At 45.8% G+C, this 21,971-nt stretch overlaps 1 protein-coding gene across 13 annotated transcripts; it reads left to right on the top strand.

Annotated features, from left to right (window-relative positions):
- Positions 1-1,135: 1,135 nt before the first annotated feature.
- Positions 1,136-8,425, top strand: LOC109781728 (uncharacterized). Of its 13 annotated transcripts, XR_006665616.2 has the most exons (6): positions 1,198-1,503; positions 1,580-1,915; positions 3,770-3,806; positions 3,942-4,046; positions 4,759-4,800; positions 5,649-6,144. XR_006665616.2 is itself a non-coding variant. In XM_040392898.3 (2 exons), the coding sequence occupies exons 1-2, from the start codon at positions 6,281-6,283 to the stop codon at positions 7,681-7,683; spliced, it is 798 nt and encodes a 265-aa protein (XP_040248832.1). In that variant the 5' UTR covers positions 5,726-6,280; the 3' UTR covers positions 7,684-8,425. The 13 variants fall into 13 exon arrangements, 1 of the variants encoding a protein (XP_040248832.1); XR_006665618.2 differs by lacking the exons at positions 1,580-1,915; positions 5,649-6,144 and adding an exon at positions 7,216-8,425 and having other exon boundaries at positions 1,136-1,503; XR_012188132.1 differs by lacking the exons at positions 3,770-3,806; positions 5,649-6,144 and adding an exon at positions 7,216-8,425 and having other exon boundaries at positions 1,159-1,503.
- Positions 8,426-21,971: the final 13,546 nt, after the last annotated feature.

Genomic DNA, 21,971 nt, shown 5'->3' with positions numbered 1-21,971 from the left:
ACGGATTCCCTCAGGTTATATAGCTCCCTAGTGACCCCCGGAATCTCATGGCGCACCCACGAGTATCCTTGCATCCCTGAGCCACTACTCCCCGAGCAGCTGCGCCGGCGTGCGCCATTGATGAGAAGGAGGTCGTCTCCGAGTGCCTCCAACCTCGCAGACCCACTCTATATGCTCAGTGCGGCGTGTGAAGCTTCTGCGTCACTCCTCCTTTTCCCTCTCGTACTATGCCACTCTCCCGTCGCTTATCACTCACCGCCACCGCTCCTTCTCATTGCCGCCGACCATGGCGTCGCCGTCCATAACCATCCATCTCAACCAAAACCTCCACACCCTCTGCCAGACCACCCCGAGCACGATCCCATGGTCCCCACCCTCAGGCTCAGCGCCCCTCATCGGCAACGGCCACTGGCCGAGCCGCGCATGCCTCACCATGAGCCAGCGTGAACCAATTTTGACCCTGACCGTGGGTCCCATGGCCCACATGTCAAGGGGAGAGAGGTTGAGAGGTTTTTTTGTTTCAGGGTCCCGGGTCCACTTGTAAGAGAGAGGTGAGAGAGAAAGATTTTTTTTCTTTTCTTTGTCCAAGGTAGGTCCCACGTGTAAGTGAAATAAGCTCAGAGGGGCAACTATGTACAAGAAATGTCTGGATGACGGTCAAAGGCCTTTGACCGGACGGAAACGACACATAAGGGTATTTCCGTAAGGGCTCCTAACAGAAGAGGGGCAAAGTTGAGCACTGATTTTTTAGGGGTAAAGATGAGGTCGTGACAAAGAAAAATGGAAATGTCCCAATCCTCCCCCGACTTTGTCCTAGCCTCCCTAATTATTTTGCTTGTTGCATTCATCATGGCATCATTTGCATTGCATTGGCACATCGTTGCCATCTTAAAACTAAGCCTCTCACAGCCCCACTCGTAACCTAGCCCTAGCTCGAAAATTTTCCCTGGATCCGAACTGGGCAATCGTGACCGGTGGGTCCGGGTCAACCCTGAACATCCCTAAACATCTTTCGTTTCTTCATTAGACTTCCCTACCTTTTTATCTCGATCGTTCGATCTAAATCGAAGATCCAGTTAGCCTTGAACCTAGTCCACTTGCTATATATAGCCGGGTAACCCTAGCCTAGCATGTCGCATCCATCCATTCCATCCCGCCACCACACAACCACCTGGTCTCCCGCTTCCTCGGGATCCTGCCTGATCCATACATCCAGTCGATCCCGCAGCTCCCTCCACCAACCACAACCGCCACCTCTTGATCCCCATCCGCGCCAACCACCAGCCAGATGCAATCCAGCCTTAGTTGCCTTCTCCATCCTCGGACAGTGAGATCCAACATGCCCCGAGCTCCACGCGCCCAGCGCCCGAGCCCCACAGACGAGCGTCTCCCGCTCCCTCCTCGATCCAGATCGAGAAGAGCTCGATCCCGAGCTCCGCGACCTCGCCGTACCTCCTCCTCGCCTCGTCGCCAACGAGCCGCCTCGCCAGAGCACGCCGCCAGGTCGCCGTCCTACCTCATCTTCCCCCTCCTCCCAGGGACCTCTCTCACCTCGCTCTCGCGTCGTCGTCTTCCCCAGGGAACCAGGAGCCCGCCATGGCCGCCTGAAGGAGCTTCTTCGGTGTTGTTTTGCACCCGATCCGGTCGGAAAAGGACGGATCCATCTTCCCCATGTTCGTCCCATGCCTCTTTGCCTCGACGGAGTCGCCAAGAAGCCGACCCTCGTCCACCACGTCCTTTCCATCGCGTTGTCGCGCCAAGTTCCCCTGCATCCCGCTGCCTCCTCTGCTTGGATCCAACCGAGCCGTTGCTCGCGTTCGCCGCCTAGGCCCCGTGCCTCCTCAAGGCCCAGCCTACCCCAGCTCGCTCGCCAGACCGACCTGCCTCTCCACCGCGTTGAGCCTCGGCCCGCATGGTGAGCCCATCACCATCCCCCCTCATTTTGCCTGCTTGACGCACTGCACATGACTTAGTATCCACCGCTTAGCTCTGTTCAGCTCGCACGCACTCTTAGGTGCACATTCGACCCTGTCCGCACCAAATTTTCCTTTCAATTTTTCTCAACTTTCCTTACGAACTGACATGCGGGGCTCACTAGTCCTAGGGATATATATTCAACTGAAATCCTGTTTTATTTCTACAAGTGGACCCCCATGCTATGCTAGGCAAATACGGTGCCATGTCAGCAAACTTTACGTCTATCCAGAAACAAGACCCGAAGTAGACTACAAGCGCTCTCAGCGGTTTGGAAGATCTGGCCATCCATTGTGTTAACTTGATGCGTTTCCGGCCGTTGGATCAAGGCGCTTGAGGACGTCGGCCGCTGGATCGAACTCGAGCTCCTGTAGCAACGAATAGTTACTCCCGCGATGAAATATCTCGTGCCACACGTGTGAATTCGGTGCCCCACCAAGGGCATTTTAGTCATTTCACTTTTGGGTATAAATCTTAGCAGCCCTGTGCAACCCGGTGGTAGAACCCTAGCCGCCTCCCCATCCGCGTCCTTCATTGTCGCTCTCTCCCCTTCCCAGCCGCTCGCCCCGCCGACCTACCCGTCCTTCCGCGCTGCCCTGCCCTGCCCGTCCCACTCGCCGTGGCCGATGACGGCGCCACCAGGACCACGGCCACTCGATGAGGAGGCCTGGACCTTGGCGCAGACCCGTGCTCCTGAGCGGTGGCAACAGCGGATCCCTCCTCATCGCGGAGCGAGCCCTCCCGCCGGTGTTGCGCCGCGCCGCAATGCTGCTGGCCTGGAGGCCCATGTTCGGGCAGCCGCAACGGCGTCGTCAGCATCGGATGCGGTGGCAGGGCCTCAGGGGACCGCTTGGCAGGGGGACCGTCGCGGCTTCTGGCGACGCCAAGCCATAGATCCGAGCTGCCGTTTACACTTCGTTTCCTCCATGTTTTGATTTGGTGCCTCCACTCCTCACCACCTCTCCCTCTCTGATCTTGTTTGTTCGTAGGCCTCTCTCTACTTTATCTGTTCATGTTTGTTTGTAGGCCTGGGCTTGTAGGTTATTTGTCTTCTCTATCTGTAGATGCTGTTGGATTCGGACCATATTCCAAAGATGGGGGCCTTTTGTGCTCTCAGGTTTGGCTAGGTTCCAAGTATTAGGATTTCTCTCAGGTCTGGCTAGGTTCCAAAGATGGCCACAGAGCCTTTTGTGCACTCAGATTTGGCTAGATTCCAAGTATTAGGATTTTTTTGGGTCGATGGTCTGGCTAGGTTCCAAAGATGGCCACTTTTCTGTGGCCTTTATGCTGCCTTGCTTGGATTCGATGGGAGAGAGAGAAGGGTTTAGCTAGGTTCCAAATATTGGGATCTTTTGGAAGTTAAGGTACTCATGTGCTCTTTGTTATTTTGTAAAATATGTATATGGGGTATTCCTCTGGTTAAAAATGAGTACTAGGTTAAGATCCTTACACTTGAAATTTATCATTATTTGGATACTCTGCAGTGTTGTGTTGTTTACTAAATTCTCCAGTTATTTTCAGTTTCAGTTAGGCTCTCTATAGTGATTATCTCAACTTATGCAATAACAACTATACCATCGTGATGTGTAATTACAGATTGTTTTAGTGCTATAATTTGTTCTGACTTCCATGTTTCACAGTATTGACATGTTGAGCTTGTATGCCCTTTCCATGAATTGAGTTCTATGTAATTCTTGGCAATGCATTGACATGGTTCTGGTAGCCATTATGATGCATGATGCACCATAATGTCAGTTCCTTTCTATCACTGATTTTTGGATAAATCTTGCTGCAGTGAAACCCCAAGAACGATATGGATGTGAATGAAAAGGGTACTTTTTATTAGTCTTATAGTGGCCTGACATGCTATCAAATTTTTTTAGTATCTAAAAAGGCAGACCAGTTTTGCAATGTATATTTACATTTTTCATTACATTTGGTCTTAAGATTTTACATTGTTTTGCCAGGACAGTTTCACTTCATGTAGCTACTACACCAGGAGAATTGTATCCTTGCGCTGAGGAAAATGTTATGCCGACCGTGGCCAAGTGCCCTGAACTCACCTATGCCTGGTATGGATGGCTTTTCAGTTTCGTGCCATGACTTCTAGATTGTAATCCTACTTGACTTTTGCATCAGTGATAAGTGAAGTTCTCTAAATTCCTCGATTTTTAGTGTTAGGGGACAAAATATATATCCTTAATTAGCTCTTCCTACATTTTTGGTTTGCCTTTTTTGACCCAAATAAACCACACCGTTACCATATTTTACACTAATGTCATATTTAATCGTTGGCATAGCTTTGGAAGTTCAGTTCAGTTAAAAAGATCATCCCATGTGACCGGAAACTGGTTATGTTCAGATTATAAATCATATGCAATCTAATGTTTTTAAATGGATAGGGTGAATGGCAATAGATAAATGATATTACCTTTGCATTGAGGATTATTTCCTTTTTCGGCTATAGGTTTTAGTCACTGAATTTAACTATAGGTTTGTTTCTGTAACTTGTTCGCCTTTAGAACATGATTTTGCGTGGCTTACAAAAGTAAAGAGTGAGTTGATTTGGTTGGGGTGTGGGACTGCACTGTGTGGGTCTGATCTGGATTGTTTTAGCTCAGATTCTGTCAGTCATTTCTACCTCTTATTTCACTTTGAGTGGGCTATTAGGCGTTTCTTCCTTGGATTGTAGCTATCTCCTTTTCTTTCTCTTCTTCTTCTTCTTTCATTTTTCTTTTCTTTGTCTTCGCCTTAGCACTGAAATGCATATCTACTATTTTGCAGGTAATCGTGGTGTGAGCTGAAGGTAAAAGGCAAAGCCTAAAGGTAGGCAATCATCATTAGCTAGGTAGTCGATTATACAGTACTAGTTGACACGTTGCGCCAAATGGCGCAGAGACCCGCTAAAGTCATGTTGTCGATGAAAATAGTTCCATTTTGCAAGGACATATTCGATATTGGTAGTAGAAAGCTCATGTGTTAAACCATGCTATATTGAAAATATGGTTATGTGCTTGAAAATATTCGATATGTGCTTCAAAACCCGTGGTGCCAAATGGCGCAAAGACATGCTAAATTCATGTTCACATTGAAAAGAAAATACATGGTTTAGTTATATTAGTTGTGCGCAAGCACATACAGTAACAAATTTAACGCCACGCAGAGCCCCATTTGAAACCATGTGCACATTAAAAATATTTGCATTATTTCAATAACTTTATGTTTGAGAAAGCGCAAATACCATGTCAACATGAAGTGTTTTGAAAATGTTTGACTTGTAATAGAAGTAGGTTTTAGCAACCACTTAGGTACTAATTCAAAACCTTGAAGATGAAAAGTGAAGGATACTTTATCTTTGAAAATATATACTTGAGCATGCATATTTTGTTATCTTCTTCGAATACCATAGAACCAAATGGCGCAAGGTCCAAATTCAAACACTTAGTGTTTGAAACAATTTGTGTTTCTTTAATATCTTTTAAGTTTTAGAAATCATTTAGATGCATGGTAAGAATTAGCTAAAAATGCCCCATTCGGACACCATTTTCAACTATTTATGCATATGATCATTACATAGACAAATAAAATAGGTCACTGTCATAGTTAAAATGTAAGGAAATTTCTGAATGAACAAGCTCTTCCAGGAGCTTGAATTTATATTGTTTTTTGAACAGAGAGATTTTATCAAAATCAGCAGCACTTTACAGAAAGAAGTGAAAGGATTCATGAAAAGGTCAGAGGGGATATCTCTGCCTGGACAAAGTCCTACATCCTGACAAAGACATCTAGGAGTTTGAATTTGATAGTTTCAATGGAAACACTTGCTACAGTAAGTAACTTTTAGTAAGGAAAGGTGTCACGGCTGCTACCACACCAGCCTCCCTTCTAGAGCCCACCGGTGCCACCGGGTGGCCCAAGAGAAGAAAGAAGCCCAACAAGCTTTTCGACCCATCGACCTGGGAGCTGTAAGCGGACCGATAAGTAGGCCACGGTGGAGTGAGTCGGGCACAGAATTGTAATAGACTGAATCCACTCCTCATCCCTCTCCTCTGCTTTCCCTGTATCCCCTTCCTCCTGCCTCCCTATCCCCTTTCTCCCCTCGCAAACCCTAGCTGGATTCTCTTGTAATTCACCATGATCGCTTGAATTGAGTAAGAGGGTTGTGACATATGGTATCAGAGCTTCCGGATTACCTACAGAAACCCACCTACACCACCCGGCAACAGCGGCAGGCGGGAGAGATGGACAGAAGGTAGAGGAGTTGTCGGCGGCACTTAAGGCGATCCAGGAGCAGAATGAGTCGATCATGAAGGCGGCATCGGCTTCCCACACCCTCTTCGCCGAGATCCGCCCGGTGGTGGCGGATTTGGCGACGTGGAAGCCACATCAGGAGCAGTCCGTCGCGGATCTGCGGCAAGAGCTTGGAGGAGTACGCCAGGAGATCGACCTCATCGCGCGCAACCCGGTCCTCGCCCTCAAGCCGTCGGACCTCCCTCTGATTCTTCCAAGGCCAAGCAGCGCGCCGTTCCCCAATGGCGGCAGCAGCTCTCAAGGGCCCGATGGCCACCGCATCGATCTGCTTCACCGGGGGGTGGCTCTGGGGTTGTTACCACCCTACTCCCGCCTCCGGCCACGGGTACGTTTCCACGCCCCTGTCCTCGCTCTTTGGAGAGTCCCCGCCAGGCTGATAATTGATCGAGGCCTTTAGGGCGTTCACCTGTGCGTGGTTCATCCCGATCGGGCAGCTCGTTTCAGCATTGCTCATCTATCCTTCCTATGCCTAAGATGGATTTTCCTCTGTTCTGGGGAGAACGGCCACACAGTTGGAAGCGCAATTGCGAGTCGTATTTCAGGGTGTTTCACGTAGACCCGGAGTTTTAGGTAGATACTGCTGCCATGCATTTCACAGGGGCAACCATGGTATGGCTAGAGAACAATGAGTTCGACTTGCGCCATATGGAGTGGGAATTTTTTTGCTCTGTGGTCTATGGACAGTTCGAGAGGAACGAGTTCAGTGGCCTGTCGCGTCAGTTATTTCATTTGCGGCAGACAGACTCAGTGTCAGACTATACTGCTAGATTCACCGAGATTATGCATTCCTTGCTTGCATATAGCACTACCTGGGATCATGCTCTGTTCCCATCTCGTTATGTCGATGGGCTTAGAGATGAGATTCGTGTTGTTGTTTTAGTGCATAATCCAAAAGACCTCAACACTGTTGTTTCTCTCGCTTTCTTACAGGAAGAGGCACTGGAGATTTCCAAGCGGCGCGAGCCTCGGCGCTGGGAAGGGGGCTCAGGTGGTGGGCAGAGCATCCGCTCCCGTCTCCGGGGGGCCATGCCCCTTCCTGCACCTCCTGGGCGACCACCTCCCGCGGCAACAACAGCCACGGACGACCGCCGCGGGGCAACGACAGACAGTTCCCGGAGCGGAAACACGGTCGAAGATCGCCTCTCCGCGCTCAAGGCCTATCGTCGGGCCAAGGGGCTATGTTATCTCTGTGGAGAGAAGTGGGGCAGAGAGCACAAATGCGCAACAACAGTTCAACTCCATGTTGTCCAAGAGATGTTCGATGTGCTGGGTTTCTCAGGCCTACCAACCAGCGAAGAGCGATCAGACTCAGAAAGTGAGTGCCACACCATCTCAAGAGTTGCGACGCAAGGTACAGTAGCCCCGCAAACCATCAGATTGCAGGGGAAGATTCAATAGCAGCAAGTGTTTGATACGTCTCCAACGTATCTATAATTTTTGATTGCTCCATGCTATATTATCTACTATTTTGGACAATATTGGGCTTTATTATCCACTTTTATATTATTTTTGGGACTAACCTATTAACCAGAGGCCCAGCCCAGAATTGCTGTTTTTTGCCTATTTCAGAGATTCGCAGAAAAAGAATATCAAACGGAGTCCAAACGGAATTAAACCTTCGGGAGCGTGATTTTTGGAACGAACACGATCTAGGAGACTTGGACCCTACGTAAGAGAAGCTTCCAGGAGGCCACGAGGTAGGGGGGCGCGCCTACCCCCCAGGGCGCGCCCTCCACCCTCGTGGGCCCCCTGTTGCTCCACCGACGTACTTCTTCCTCCTATATATACCTACGTACCCCCAAACGATCAGATACGGAGCCAAGAACCTAATTCCACCGCCGCAACCTTCTGTACCCACGAGATCCCATCTTGGGGCCTGTTCCGGAGCTCCGCCGGAGGGGGCATCCATCACGGAGGGCTTCTACATCAACACCATAGCCTCTCCGATGAAGTGTGTGTAGTTTACCTCAGACCTTCGGGTCCATAGTTATTAGCTAGATGGCTTCTTCTCTCTTTTTGGATCTCAATACAATGTTCTCCCCCTCTCTCGTGGAGATCTACTTGATGTAATCTTCTTTTTGCGGTGTGTTTGTTGAGACCGATGAATTGTGGGTTTATGATCAAGTTTATCTATGAACAATATTTGAATCTTCTCTGAATTCTTTTATGTATGATTGGTTATCTTTGCAAGTCTCTTCGAATTATCAGTTTGGTTTGGCCTACTAGATTGATCTTTCTTGCAATGGGAGAAGTGCTTAGCTTTGGGTTCAATCTTACGGTGTCCTTTCCCAGTGACAGTAGGGGCAGCAAGGCACGTATTGTATTGTTGCCATCGAGGATAACAAGATGGGGTTTTTATCATATTGCATGAATTTATCCCTCTACATCATGTCATCTTCCTTAAGGCGTTACTCTGTTCTTATGAACTTAATACTCTAGATGCATGCTGGATAGCGGTCGATGAGTGGAGTAATAGTAGTAGATGCAGGCAGGAGTCGGTTTACTTGTCTCGGACGTGATGCCTATATACATGATCATACCTAGATATTCTCATAACTATGCTCAATTCTGTCAATTGCTCAACAGTAATTCGTTCACCCACCGTAAAATACTTATGCTCTTGAGATAAGCCACTAGTGAAACCTATGGCCCCCGGGTCCATCTTCATCATATTAATCTTCCAACACTTGGTTATTTCCTTTGCTTTTTACTTTGCTTTTTACTTCGTTTTTTTACTTTGCATCTTTATCACAAAAATACCAAAAATATTATCCTATCATATCTATCAGATCTCACTCTCGTAAGTGACCGTGAAGGGATTGACAACCCCTTATCGTGTTGGTTGCGAGGATTTATTTGTTTTGTGTAGGTGCGAGGGACTCGCGCGTAGCCTCCTACTGGATTGATACCTTGGTTCTCAAAAACTGAGGGAAATACTTACGCTACTTTGTTGCATCACCCTTTCCTCTTCAAGGGAAAACCAACGCAGTGCTCAAGAGGTGGCAAGAAGGATTTCTGGCGCCGTTGCCGGGGAGGTCTACGCAAAAGTCAACATACCAAGTACCCATCACAATCCCTTATCTCCCGCATTACATTATTCGCCATTTGCCTCTTGTTTTCCTCTCCCCCACTTCACCCTTGCCGTTTTATTCGCCTTCTCTTTTTCGTTCGCCTCGTTTTCGCTTGTTTTTTGTTTGCTCGTGTGTTGGATTGCTTGTTTGTCATGATGGCGTTACCTAGATTTGGTGATCTTCACCTTAAAAGGTTAGAAGAGATCGAAAGCAATGTCAGGAGTTTTATGGTTTTGCAATTTGAACATAATAATTTCTTCAGAAACGAGCTTAAGGAACAAAAAAGCTTTATGAGTTATATGAATAAAGAGCTCCATGATATGTCTAAAGAATTTGATGGTTTGAGATCCCAAATTGCTCGTCTTGAAAAATTGATAGCTGAAATATCGGATGAGCAGGCTACCTTAGTTAATAAGATGGCCGCTAAACCGGATTTCTATGAAAATAAAGATGAAGATCTAAAAGTTATTGGTGTGTCCCCTATTAAATCTTTGTTTTGCAATATGAATCTTGATAATGATGGGACTGAATATGATCCACCTTTACCTAGAAGGCGTTCCAAAAAATCGGAGTTTTTAGATCTTGATGCTAAATTTGATAAAAGTGGGATTGAAGAAATCAAAACCCTAGATGCTAATAAACCAACTATTTTGGATTTCAAGGAATTTAATTATGAAAATTGCTCTTTGATTGATTGTATTTCCTTGTTGCAATCCGTGCTAAATTCTCCTCATGCTTATAGTCAAAATAAAGCGTTTACTAAACATATCGTTGATGCCTTGATGCAATCTTATGAAGAAAAGCTTGAGTTGGAAGTTTCTATCCCTAGAAAACTTTATGATGAGTGGGAACCAACTATTAAATTAAGATTAAGGATCATGAGTTCTATGCTTTATGTGATTTGGGTGCTAGTGTTTCCACTATTCCCAAAACTTTGTGCGATTTGCTAGATTTTCGTGATTTTGATGATTGCTCTCTAAACTTGCACCTTGCGGATTCCACTATTAAGAAACCTATGGGAAGAATTAATGATGTTCTTATTGTTGCAAATAGGAATTATGTGCCCATAGATTTTATCGTTCTTGATATAGATTGCAATCCTTCATGTCCTATTATTCTTGGTAGACCTTTCCTTAGAACGATTGGTGCAATTATTGATATGAAGGAAGGGAATATTAGATTCCAATTTCCATTAAAGAAAGGCATGGAACACTTCCCTAGGAAGAAAATAAAATTACCATATGAATCTATCATGAGAGCCACTTATGGATTGCCTACCAAAGATGGCAATACCTAGATCTATCCTTGCTTTTATGCCTAGCTAGGGGCGTTAAACGATAGCGCTTGTTGGGAGGCAACCCAATTTTATTTTTAGTTTTTTTGCTTTTGATTCTGTTTATGAATAAATCTTTGATCTAGCCTCTGGTTAGATGTGTTTTAATGATTTAATTAGTGTTTGTGCCAAGTTAAACCTATAGGATCTTCTTGGATGATAGTTATTTGATCTTGCAGAAATTTCCAGAAACTTTCTGTTCATGAAAACAATTGTTAAAAATCACCAGAACGTGATAAAATACTGATTACAATTGCTGCTGATCAATAAACAAATTTACTAGGTCTTCCTATTTTGGCTGATTTTTTGGAGTTCCAGAAGTTTGCGTTAGTTACAGATTACTACAGACTGTTCTGTTTTTGACAGATTCTGTTTTTCGTGTGTTGTTTGCTTATTTTGATGAATCTATGGCTAGTAAAATAGTTTATAAACCATAGAGAAGTTGGAATACAGTAGGTTTAACACCAATATAAATAAAGAATGAGTTCATTACAGTACCTTGAAGTGGTCTTTTGTTTTCTTTCGCTAACGGAGCTCACGAGATTTTCTGTTAAGTTTTGTGTTGTGAAGTTTTCAAGTTTTGGGTGAAAGATTTTGATGGATTATGGAACAAGGAGTGGAAAGAGCCTAAGCTTGGGGATGCCCATGGCACCCCCAAGATAATCTAAGGACACCAAAAAGCCAAAGTTTGGGGATGCCCCGGAAGGCATCCCCTCTTTTGTCTACTTCCATCGGTAACTTTACTTGGAGCTATATTTTTATTCACCACATGATATGTGTTTTGCTTGGAACGTCTTGTATGATTTGAGTCTTTGCTTTTTAGTTTACCACAATCATCCTTGCTGTACACAACTTTTGAGAGAGCCATACTTGATTTTGAAATTATTAGAATACTCTATGTGCTTCACTTATATCTTTTGAGTTATATAGTTTTGCTCTAGTACTTCACTTATATCTTTTAGAGCACGGTGGTGGATTTGTTTTATAGAAACTATTGATCTCTCATGCTTCACTTAGATTATTTTGAGAGTCTTAAATAGCATGGTAATTTGCTTAAATAATCCTAATATGCTAGGTATTCAAGATTAGTAAAAACTTTCTTATGAGTGTGTTGAATACTAAGAGAAGTTTGATGCTTGATGATTGTTTTGAGATATGGAGGTAATAATATCAAAGTCGTGCTAGTTGAGTAGTTGTGAATTTGAGAAATGCTTGTGTTGAAGTTTGCAAGTCCCGTAGCATGCACGTATGGTAAACGTTATGTAACAGATTTGAAACATGAGGTGTTCTTTGATTGTCCTCCTTATGAGTGGCGGTCGGGGACGAGCGGTGGTCTTTTCCTACCAATCTATCCCCCTAGGAGCATGCGCGTAATGCTTGGTTTTTGATGACTTGTAGATTTTTGCAATAAGTATGTGAGTTCTTTATGACTAATGTTGAGTCCATGGATTATACGCACTCTCACCCTTCCATCATTGCTAGCCTCTTCGGTACCGTGCATTGCCCTTTCTCACATTGAGAGTTGGTGCAAACTTCGCCGGTGCATCCAAACCCCGTGATATGATACGCTCTTTCACACATAAACCTCCTTATATCTTCCTCAAAACAGCCACCATACCTACCTATTATGGCATTTCCATAGCCACTCCGAGATATATTGCCATGCAACTTTCCACCATTCCGTTTATCATGACACATTCATCATTGTCATATTGCTCAGCATGATCATGTAGTTGACATAGTATTTGTGGCAAAGCCACCGTTCATAATTCTTTCATACATGTCACTCTTGATTCATTGCATATCCCGGTACACCGACGGAGGCATTCATATAGAGTCATACTTTGTTCTAGTATCAAGTTGTAATCATTGAGTTGTAAATAAATAGAAGTGTGATGATCATCATTTAATAGAGCATTGTCCCAAAAAAAAAGAGAAAGGCCAAATAAAAAAAGGAAGGCCCAAAAAAAGAAATAAAAAGGGGCAATGCTACTATCCTTTTTTCCCACACTTGTGCTTCAAAGTAGCACCATAATTTTCATGATAGAGAGTCTCTTGTTTTGTCTCTTTCATATACTAGTGGGAATTTTTAATTATAGAACTTGGCTTGTATATTCCAACAATGGGCCTCCTCAAGTGCCCTAGGTCTTCGTGAGCAAGCAAGTTGGATGCACACCCACTTAGTTTCTTTTGTTGAGCTTTCATACATTTATAGCTCTAGTGCATCCGTTGCATGGCAATCCCTACTCCTTGCATTAACATCAATCGATGGGCATCTCCATAGCTCATTGATTAGCCTCGTTGATGTGAGACTTTCTCCTTTTTTGTCTTCTCCACATAACCCCCATCATTATACTCTATTCCACCCATAGTGCTATATCCATGGCTCACGCTCACGTATTGCGTGAAGGTTTATAAAGTTTGAGATTACTAATGTGACGCCCGGATAATTAGACTACAGTAATCCCGCGTTAATGATGCCATGTCACCACGATTACTGTTGTTAATCTTTTGTTAGTTCAAAATCGATTCGAAATTCAAACTAAAAATAAAGTCAAACGGTAAAGATTTTCAAATATTAAAACTAAAATGTTGGGGTGTTGCCAAATAATGCATAGGTAATTATTGTGGAGAAACCACATTTTTATAAAAGGTTTAAATACACTTAAATGATTAAAACAGTAGGTAAAACTATTAAATAAATACCTTTTGAATATTATAAATTGCTAAACTATTTTGATCAGGGGTAAAACTTTCTGTGAAAGTAGTTGGAGTTGTAACTCTATTTTAGGTACGGGTTTTACTTTTGTAAAACTGTAATTTACTAAATAGATAAAAGAAAGCAGAAAAGAAAAAGTAGAAATAAAACAAAGCAAAAAAAAAGGAAGAACCCCCCCCCCCCCGGGCCAAGTGGCCCAGCTGGCCACCGGCCCAACTAACCCGAGGCCCAGCCGGCGCCCCCTTAATGCCCACTCCCCCCCGGTAACCTAGATCGGGTCAACTCCTCCCGCACAAACCCCCCCCCCCGCACTCCCTCTCCCTCGTCCCACTCCTCCTCTGCTCCCCGATCTGGATCGAGGGAAACGGCTCCCCGACACCGTTGCCGCGACCTTCGCCGTCACCTCGCCAACCGCAGTCGCAAGGAGAACCATCCCGCCGCCCGGATCGACCGCGCCCGCCGTCGCCGAAGCTACATCGTCTGCCGCCATCGCCGCGGTCCTCTCCAACGCCGGCGCTCCCCGTCACCGTCGACCGAAGGCCTCCCCATCGACGGACGACCCCGCCGCCGCTGCTCGTCAACGCAGCCTCGACGCCGCCGCCCGGTGCCGCCTCGGGTCGCCTGCCCCTACGCCGACGCGACCTCGCCACGACGACGCCGACCGCCTCCCCGGCCCCACCCGAGCCCACTGCCGCTCCCCTACGCTCCGCTGTGAGCGCCGCCCGTTTCCCCCTTCTCCCTTCTCCCCGTCATCGTCCGGCGCGCCCTGGCCGCGCCCGGCTCGCCCCTCTGTCGTCCGCGACTCGCGTCGCCGTTGCTCGCACCGCGAGCACGCCTCGCCGCCGGCGTCAGCCTCCGCATGGCCTTGCCCCCCTCCTACGGCTGCCCCCACGACGCTTGGCCCTGCAGCCGTTCCTGTCGGCTGCCGGCGCCCCGACGCGCCTCGCCTTGCCTCGCACCGGGGCGGGTTCGGCCTCCGCCCGGGGCAGCGCCCGTTAGCCGTGCCCGCTCCAGTGGCCTTTGTGCCACTGGCAGCTGGGGCCCCTCCCCTAAAAAAAGAAAAAAGAAAGGAAAAAAAGAAAGGAAATGTAAAAATGTATATTAATACGAATAATTAATTAATTAGTTAAACACTTAATTAACTTAAGTAATCTTGTTTAAATTAAATTAATTAATTAGATAGCCTAGCTAATTATCTAATTAACCTAATGTGACAATGACATGTGGGTCCACTTTAACCCTATTGACCAGTCAACAGTTGACTGGTCAACTACTGACTGGACCTCCCCTGGCCCACTTGTCATCCTCTGTGTACACTTCTGTGTACACAGAACTGGGTGCCCATAGCAATTTAATATTTATTTTCGAATTATAATAAATTCAGAAGATTGTTTAAATCTTTGAAAAATCATAGTAAATTAACCGTAACTCGGATTGGAAAACTTTGTACATGAAAGTTGCTAAGAACGACGAGACGAATCCGGATACGCAGTCCGTTCGTCCACCACACCTCCCTAACCTATTGAACTCGCAACTTTCCCCCTCCGGTCCATCTGTCCGAAAACGCAAAACACCGGGAATATTTTCCCGGATGTTCCCCCCTTCGCCGGTATCACCTCATACCGCGTTAGAACACGTCTAGCTCTGCCTGTTGTCCTGTTATGTACTTGCTTGCTATGTATTTACTGTTTCTCCCCCTCTTCTCTTCGGTAGACCCCGTGACGATGCTGATGCCCCTGTGATCGACTACGTCACCGACGACCCCTCCTTGTCTGAGCAACCAGGCAAGCCCCCCCTTGATCACCAGATATCACCTATTCTTCTCTATACTGCTTGCATTAGAGTGGTGTAGCATGTTACTGCTTTCGGTTAACCCTATTCTGCTGCATAGCCTGTCATTGGTGCTACAGTTGTTACCTTTACCTGCAATCCTACATGCTTAGTATAGGATGCTAGTGTTCCATCAGTGTCCCTACACTCTTGTCCGTCTGCCATGCTATACTACTGGGCCGTGATCACTTTGGGAGGTGATCACGGGTATATACTATATACATTATATACATGACACATGTGGTGACTAAAGTCGGGTCGGCTCGAGGAGTACCCGCAAGTGATTCTGATGAGGGGGCTGAAAGGACAGGTGGCTCCACCCCGGTAGAGGTGGGCCTGGGTTCCTGACGGCCCCCGACTGTTACTTTATGGCGAAGCGACAGGGCAGGTTGAGACCGCCTAGGTGAGAGGTGGGCCTGGCCCTGGTCGGCGTTCGCGGATAAATAACACGCTTAACGAGATCTTGGTATTTGATCTGAGTCTGGCCATTGGTCTATACGCACTAACCATCTACGCGGGAGTAGTTATGGGTATCCCGGCGTCGTGGTATCAGCCGAAGCCTTCATGACGTCAGCGACTGAGTGGCGCGCACCGGATTGGACTGGAACGCCACTAGGCTAGGTCTGCTTCCGGCCGCGTACGCAACGTGCAGGTGTGCATAAGGCGATGGGCCCAGACCCCTGCGCGCATAGGTTTAGACCGGCGTGCTGACCTCTCTGTTGTGCTTAGGTGGGGCTGCGACGTGTTGATCTTACGAGGCCGGGCATGACCCAGAAAAGTGTGTCCGGCCAAATGGGATCGAGCGTGTTGGGTTATGTGGTGCACCCCTGCAGGGAAGTTTATCTATTCGAATAGCCGTGTCCCTCGGTAAAAGGACGACCCGGAGTTGTACCTTGACCTTATGACAACTAGAACTGGATACTGAATAAAATACACCCTTCCAAGTGCCAGATACAACCCGGTGATCGCTCTCTAACAGGGCGACGAGGAGGGGATCGCCGGGTAGGATTATGCTATGCGATGCTACTTGGTGAACTTACCATTCTACTCTCTTCTACATGCTGCAAGATGGAGGCTGCCAGAAGCGTAGTCTTCGACAGGATTAGCTATCCCCCTCTTATTCTGGCATTCTGCAGTCAGTCCACCGATATGGTCCTTTACACATATACCCATGCATATGTAGTGTAGCTCCTTGCTTGCGAGTACTTTGGATGAGTACTCACGGTTGCTTCTCTCCCTCTTTTCCCCCTTTTCCTTCCTATCTGGTTGTAGTAATCAGATGTTGGGGTCCAGGAGCCAGACGCCACCGTCGACGACGACACCTACGACACTGGAGGTGCCTACTACTACGTGCAGGCCGCTGACGATGATCAGGAGTAGTTAGGAGGATCCCAGGCAGGAGGCCTGCGCCTCGTTCGATCTGTATCCCAGTTTGTGCTAGCCTTCTTAAGGTAAACTTGTTTAACTTATGTCTGTACTCAGATATTGTTGCTTCCGCTGACTCGTCTGTGATCGAGCACTTGTATTCGAGCCCTCGAGGCCCCTAGCTTGTATTCTGATGCTTGTATGACTTATTTATGTTGTAGAGTTGTGTTGTGATATCTTCCCGTGAGTCCCTGACCTTGATCGTACACATTTGCGTGCATGATTAGTGTACGGTCAAATCGGGGGCGTCACAAGTTGGTATCAGAGCCGACTGCCTGTAGGAATCCCCCTTCCACACTCCTTGGCCGAAGTCGAGTCTAGACATTTCAAAAACTTTTACTAACATGGCTGTGTGTCTTACGGGCCCACGTCGCCATTGGGTGGTATTAGGATCTTTTACTCCTTGTCTATACTCTGGGACTCTGATCTCTCTTCTATTCGGGTTAAGTGAATTTTACTAAATCTAACATTAGGATCTCGTTATCACTTTCACCCGGAGAGCCCCTTATTACTGATGATCGTCTGCTGCACGTGAAGACCCCGAAGATACTCTCCGTTGATAACTCGAGAACTTGTGTTCATCGCTTTTGCAATTCCCTTTCATCGATAAACTCCTATGGGTAACCGCGTATACTCGCCATTCTTACAATGTTTCCCGGTTGATCTTGTTACTACAAGATACCCCGTAATTCCCTCTGTTGTTACGAGAATCCTTTGAGCTTACTGCCTTGCTGTTCTTTGTCACCTGAATACCCCTACGGATAATTCTCGCACTTACCGAGTATCCGGTCATCCCCAGTTGATTCAAGTATTCCTCAATAGTCTTCAAAATACTATTCGATCTTTCAAAAATCCTCAGGAGCCTATTGCTCTTGAAATTCTTGTTTGCTTGCATTATGGTTAATCCCATAAGTCTCGTAATCTTATTGGCATCTCTTGTCATTATCATTTTGAGTCCGTTGATTCAATTTGTTGCGAATGCTCGCAATCCTCAATCATATCCTAGAATTCATTCTTCCGGCTCAGACGACATTTTAAACGTGAGCTGGATCTCGACCTATCAAATTGCCATCGATTGTACCCCTAAGCCTACTCAACTTATCCATCCTTGATCAGAGCGTTGCTTCTGACCCCATGATTTGCAAATCATAATTCTTTTGCATTTGAACTTTGAGTTAGTCAGTTGTTTCTTTAATCAGATCTCCTTGCATTCTTCTTCCTCTGGTTGAGTACCGATGCTCACATCAGATCCCTAGTGGACCACCGGTTCCTTTGTTGGATTTTATCCGACAGTGTCCTTCATATTGAATAACCTTGTGAGCCTTTCCATGGGTATATAATGCCTTTGGTAAATTGTATCATCTGTTTTTGAACAATGCTCTTCTTTCGAGCTTGTAATATTTAGTCCGAAGTTTGTGGTATATGTTCCTAAGATGCCTTGATGGGTTGAACCTATGCCTTTCATAATATGTGTGAACTCGAAAGTTTTCATGAGTCATACTCTTCTGGTATTTTGCCAGATAAAAATTTTCAACACTGCAACTTCATCAAACGCGAGAAGTGAATGAAAGGTTACGCATTGAAGAAGTGGGAGTCGACCTTGAACTTTGCGTTCATGCCCATGGACACGATGTAGATCTTATCATTAAAGCTTTTCTTAAAATTAATTATTCCCTTGGTATAAGTTCATCTTATATCTGGGATCTGGCCTTTTGCAATCGTGGTTCCGACCATGTTCTCTTTTAATTACCATTTCTCGTACAAGTTGAGCACTTGTCTTCTGCAGAGCAATACCCTAGTCCAGCCTCTACCTTGATCTGTCGTCGAGTATTACCCCCTGGTATCTCGAGATTATCATGGAACTGCATAACTTCTTATGAGTTCTCCATCAAGTATTACATTCTCATGGATTCCAATTTTTCACGGGCTCCGAGTTATTAAACACTCAAGGACATCGATAACTGAATCGAGTCCGCATCATGATTAAACAACTCTTAATAATCTCCTTTGTTTACGAGTTCGTACCCGATCACGTCATCCCTAGCCTGCTCGGCTATGTTATTATCGTGCCGATTTTAACTGTGCTACCTGGTCTTTATTCCCGGAGCACCACCTTCGACGCTGAGCTAAGCTTACGTCGATTTTCCTCGTCATATCATTTCGCCTTGAACAGCAAGCTTGATTTCGAGTTTGTGTCGTACCCCTGGTTCCAATAACTTTTCGCTTCATCATTCCTTTGACTTGATGTCATCGCCGATCGATTACCTCTTCATAAATTCTCGCTACAAATGTGTCGTGAACATCATCAACATTCTGAGCTCTTCCAAGATATCTATCGAATTCTGGATGAGAAATACCATCCTTGCCCTCGATGATTTGTTTTATCATCGACCATTTTATCGCCTTCCATTCAACACAAACTTGTTCGTGTTTTGTGTTGTACCTTGATTTCCTTGCTATCTAGCTTATGATATGTTCTACCTTGGAGTATTACCATCTTTTATGTCAAGTATGTCGTAAGAATTTCACCACCTCGTATGACATCTTGGTACAGTGATACTTCTCCCCATCACCATTCTTTCTTGGTCCCCGTGTTGTTTCTAAAAGGAATACCGACCAATGGTATGTGATGTGTAAATTCTAAACTTCTAGCAACCCTATTGCTTTGAAGTTATTGGTCTATAGCTTCATTCTACGTCTATGGCTTAATGAATCATCATTCGAACATTGATTGTGCTACCTAGCCCATATTTTGGGTGCACATTTCAACCAAGGTTTAACTGTGTATGTTTTCCTCGAGTCTACATCATTAAGTCATTCGATCTAGTTAATGTTATCTCCTTGTTCACATAGCGGTGGAAATCCACATTTTGGAAATCTCAATGGATTGTCGCTGAGACAATCAGCCACCTCCTCATCCTCTCGTTGGTATACTGATGGACTCTTGTTTCGGAACTCGCTTCCATAGTTCGTTTCCCGAGAATCTTACAATGTCATCTCGTCAATTGGTGTTGCACCTTTCTTCTCAGGCATCCTGAGTCTGAGTTATCCTGACACCAATCAAATCTGAATCTTGGTCAGATATGATGGTTGGAACATATTTCCAAGAGTTATAACATTGGCCTATTTATCACCCGGTAAGGTGATGACATGCCGAACACACCTGGCCGGAGGACCTATTGTTATAAGCTTTCCTTTCAGCAAGGTTATCTATTCTTCCATGAGGAAATTGTAAGACTTATTCTATAAGTTGTTCCTGATGGATCCTTTTTGTTTCCAAATTCTGATCTTCACCTGTTGACCATGCCAATGCTATCTCAAAGCATGTCTATGGTACTCCGATTTTCAACAAGAACATTTGAAGCCCAATACTCAATGTTTCTTGCTCAATTATCCAAACACCGCTGTATGGGTTATGTCATGAAATTCCTCTCCCCTTACCTAAATGGTTTTCTACTTTCTATCCTGTCATGGATATGATACGCTGCTTGTCCTTGGGAAGGATATACCCTTGAAATATGTGTTTAAACACATTTTCCTTTCCATTCTTTTGTTTAATCTGATAATCATATTTTCCTTTCCATTGTTTGGTTTAACCTTTCTGGTGATCTATATGATCTACGCAGTAATATTCTCCTGCTTATGTAAACACCTCGGTGTACAACTCTGTCAGTAAGACCCTGTTACTATTGTTGAGGACATTTCGGTAGCCACCGATGGATGAGAACTTGCCTATTGGTCCGCCTCATTTCAACGAGCAGGAAAATAGTTCTCTTCGTCCCTCGCCCTTGGTACCAACGTGTTGCCGACATAACTCACAGGGTATTCTCTGACATGCCTTGCTATCATGACCGTGCAAGATGTCATTGCTCCTATAAAAAAAACCACATGGTGGGCCCATAAACCACAGTTCCACAGGATCGAAACCTGACTCTCCTATACACCCTGTTGTCGAAGTTATTCCTCGAGCTTGACTTCGTATGTGATTCACGGGCCACCTGCCTAGTGATCTATTCTGGTACCAGACATAATACTTATTCCGATTGCTTTGAACCCCTTTCACACTTTGTTTCAGGCTTCGAACGATTGCCTACCCGTTTGAAACTCCTCATGGTACTTTCTTACTTGCTCTCGGCTTTTCTTAAGATTTAGTTCGAGAGTTACTTTCCGCCACCTTCCCCGATGATATTGACCAGAAAGTAAACCTTGCAGAGGTCCGTTCTTCCAGAATACCCCCATTACTCTGTCGTAAGTACGATGGAGTTCCCGAAGAAAGGACGACAACTTTATCATGATGACCTGAAGCAGAGGACTGAAGACATCAATGTAATGGATCGACCTCTTCGAGAAGAGCAACTATGACCGAGAGGAATCGTTAGCATTTCGTAACCAGATCCCTTCCCCCTTATAACCGCTCCTAAATCTCGGGACGAGATTTCTTGTAGTGGAGGAGAATTGTGACGCCCGGATAATTAGACTACAGTAATCCCGCGTTAATGATGCCATGTCACCATGATTACTGTTGTTAATCTTTTGTTAGTTCAAAATCGATTCGAAATTCAAACAAAAAATAAAGTCAAACGGTAAAGATTTTCAAATATTAAAACTAAAATGTTGGGGTGTTGCCAAATAATGCATAGGTAATTATTGTGGAGAAACCACATTTTTATAAAAGGTTTAAATACACTTAAATGATTAAAACAGTAGGTAAAACTATTAAATAAATACCTTTTGGATATTATAAATTGCTAAACTATTTTGATCAGGGGTAAAACTTTCTGTGAAAGTAGTTGGAGTTGTAACTCTATTTTAGGTACGGGTTTTACTTTTGTAAAACTGTAATTTACTAAATAGATAAAAGAAAGCAGAAAAGAAAAAGTAGAAATAAAACAAAGCAAAAAAAAGGAAGAACCCCCCCCCCCCCGGGCCAAGTGGCCCAGCTGGCCACCGGCCCAACTAACCCGAGGCCCAGCCGGCGCCCCCTTAATGCCCACTCCCCCCCGGTGACCTAGATCGGGTCAACTCCTCCCGCACGAACCCCCCCCCCCCGCACTCCCTCTCCCTCGTCCCACTCCTCCTCTGCTCCCCCGATCTGGATCGAGGGAAACGGCTCCCCGACCCCATTGCCGCGACCTTCGCCGTCACCTCGCCAACCGCCGTCGCAAGGAGAACCACCCCGCCGCCCGAATCGACCGCGCCCGCCGTCGCCGAAGCTACATCGTCTGCCGCCATCGCCGCGGTCCTCTCCGACGCCGGCGCTCCCCTTCACCGTCGCCCGAAGGCCTCCCCATCGACGGACGACGCCGCC

The sequence above is a fragment of the Aegilops tauschii genome, chromosome 6 (assembly GCF_002575655.3).
Source record: "Aegilops tauschii subsp. strangulata cultivar AL8/78 chromosome 6, Aet v6.0, whole genome shotgun sequence".
In the NCBI taxonomy this organism is placed as follows: Eukaryota; Viridiplantae; Streptophyta; class Magnoliopsida; order Poales; family Poaceae; genus Aegilops; species Aegilops tauschii.
The sequence above is the reverse complement of the archived record's forward strand: the minus strand, read 5'-3'. Positions and strand labels throughout refer to the sequence as shown.

Bases quoted from the DNA above. Each gene is read 5' to 3' on its own strand.
- LOC109781728 (XM_040392898.3), top strand. From the start codon at position 6,281: ATGAAGGCGGCATCGGCTTCCCACACCCTCTTCGCCGAGATCCGCCCG. The intron at 6,611-7,215 runs GTACGTTTCCAC...GCTTTCTTACAG, and splicing joins ACTCCCGCCTCCGGCCACGG to GAAGAGGCACTGGAGATTTC.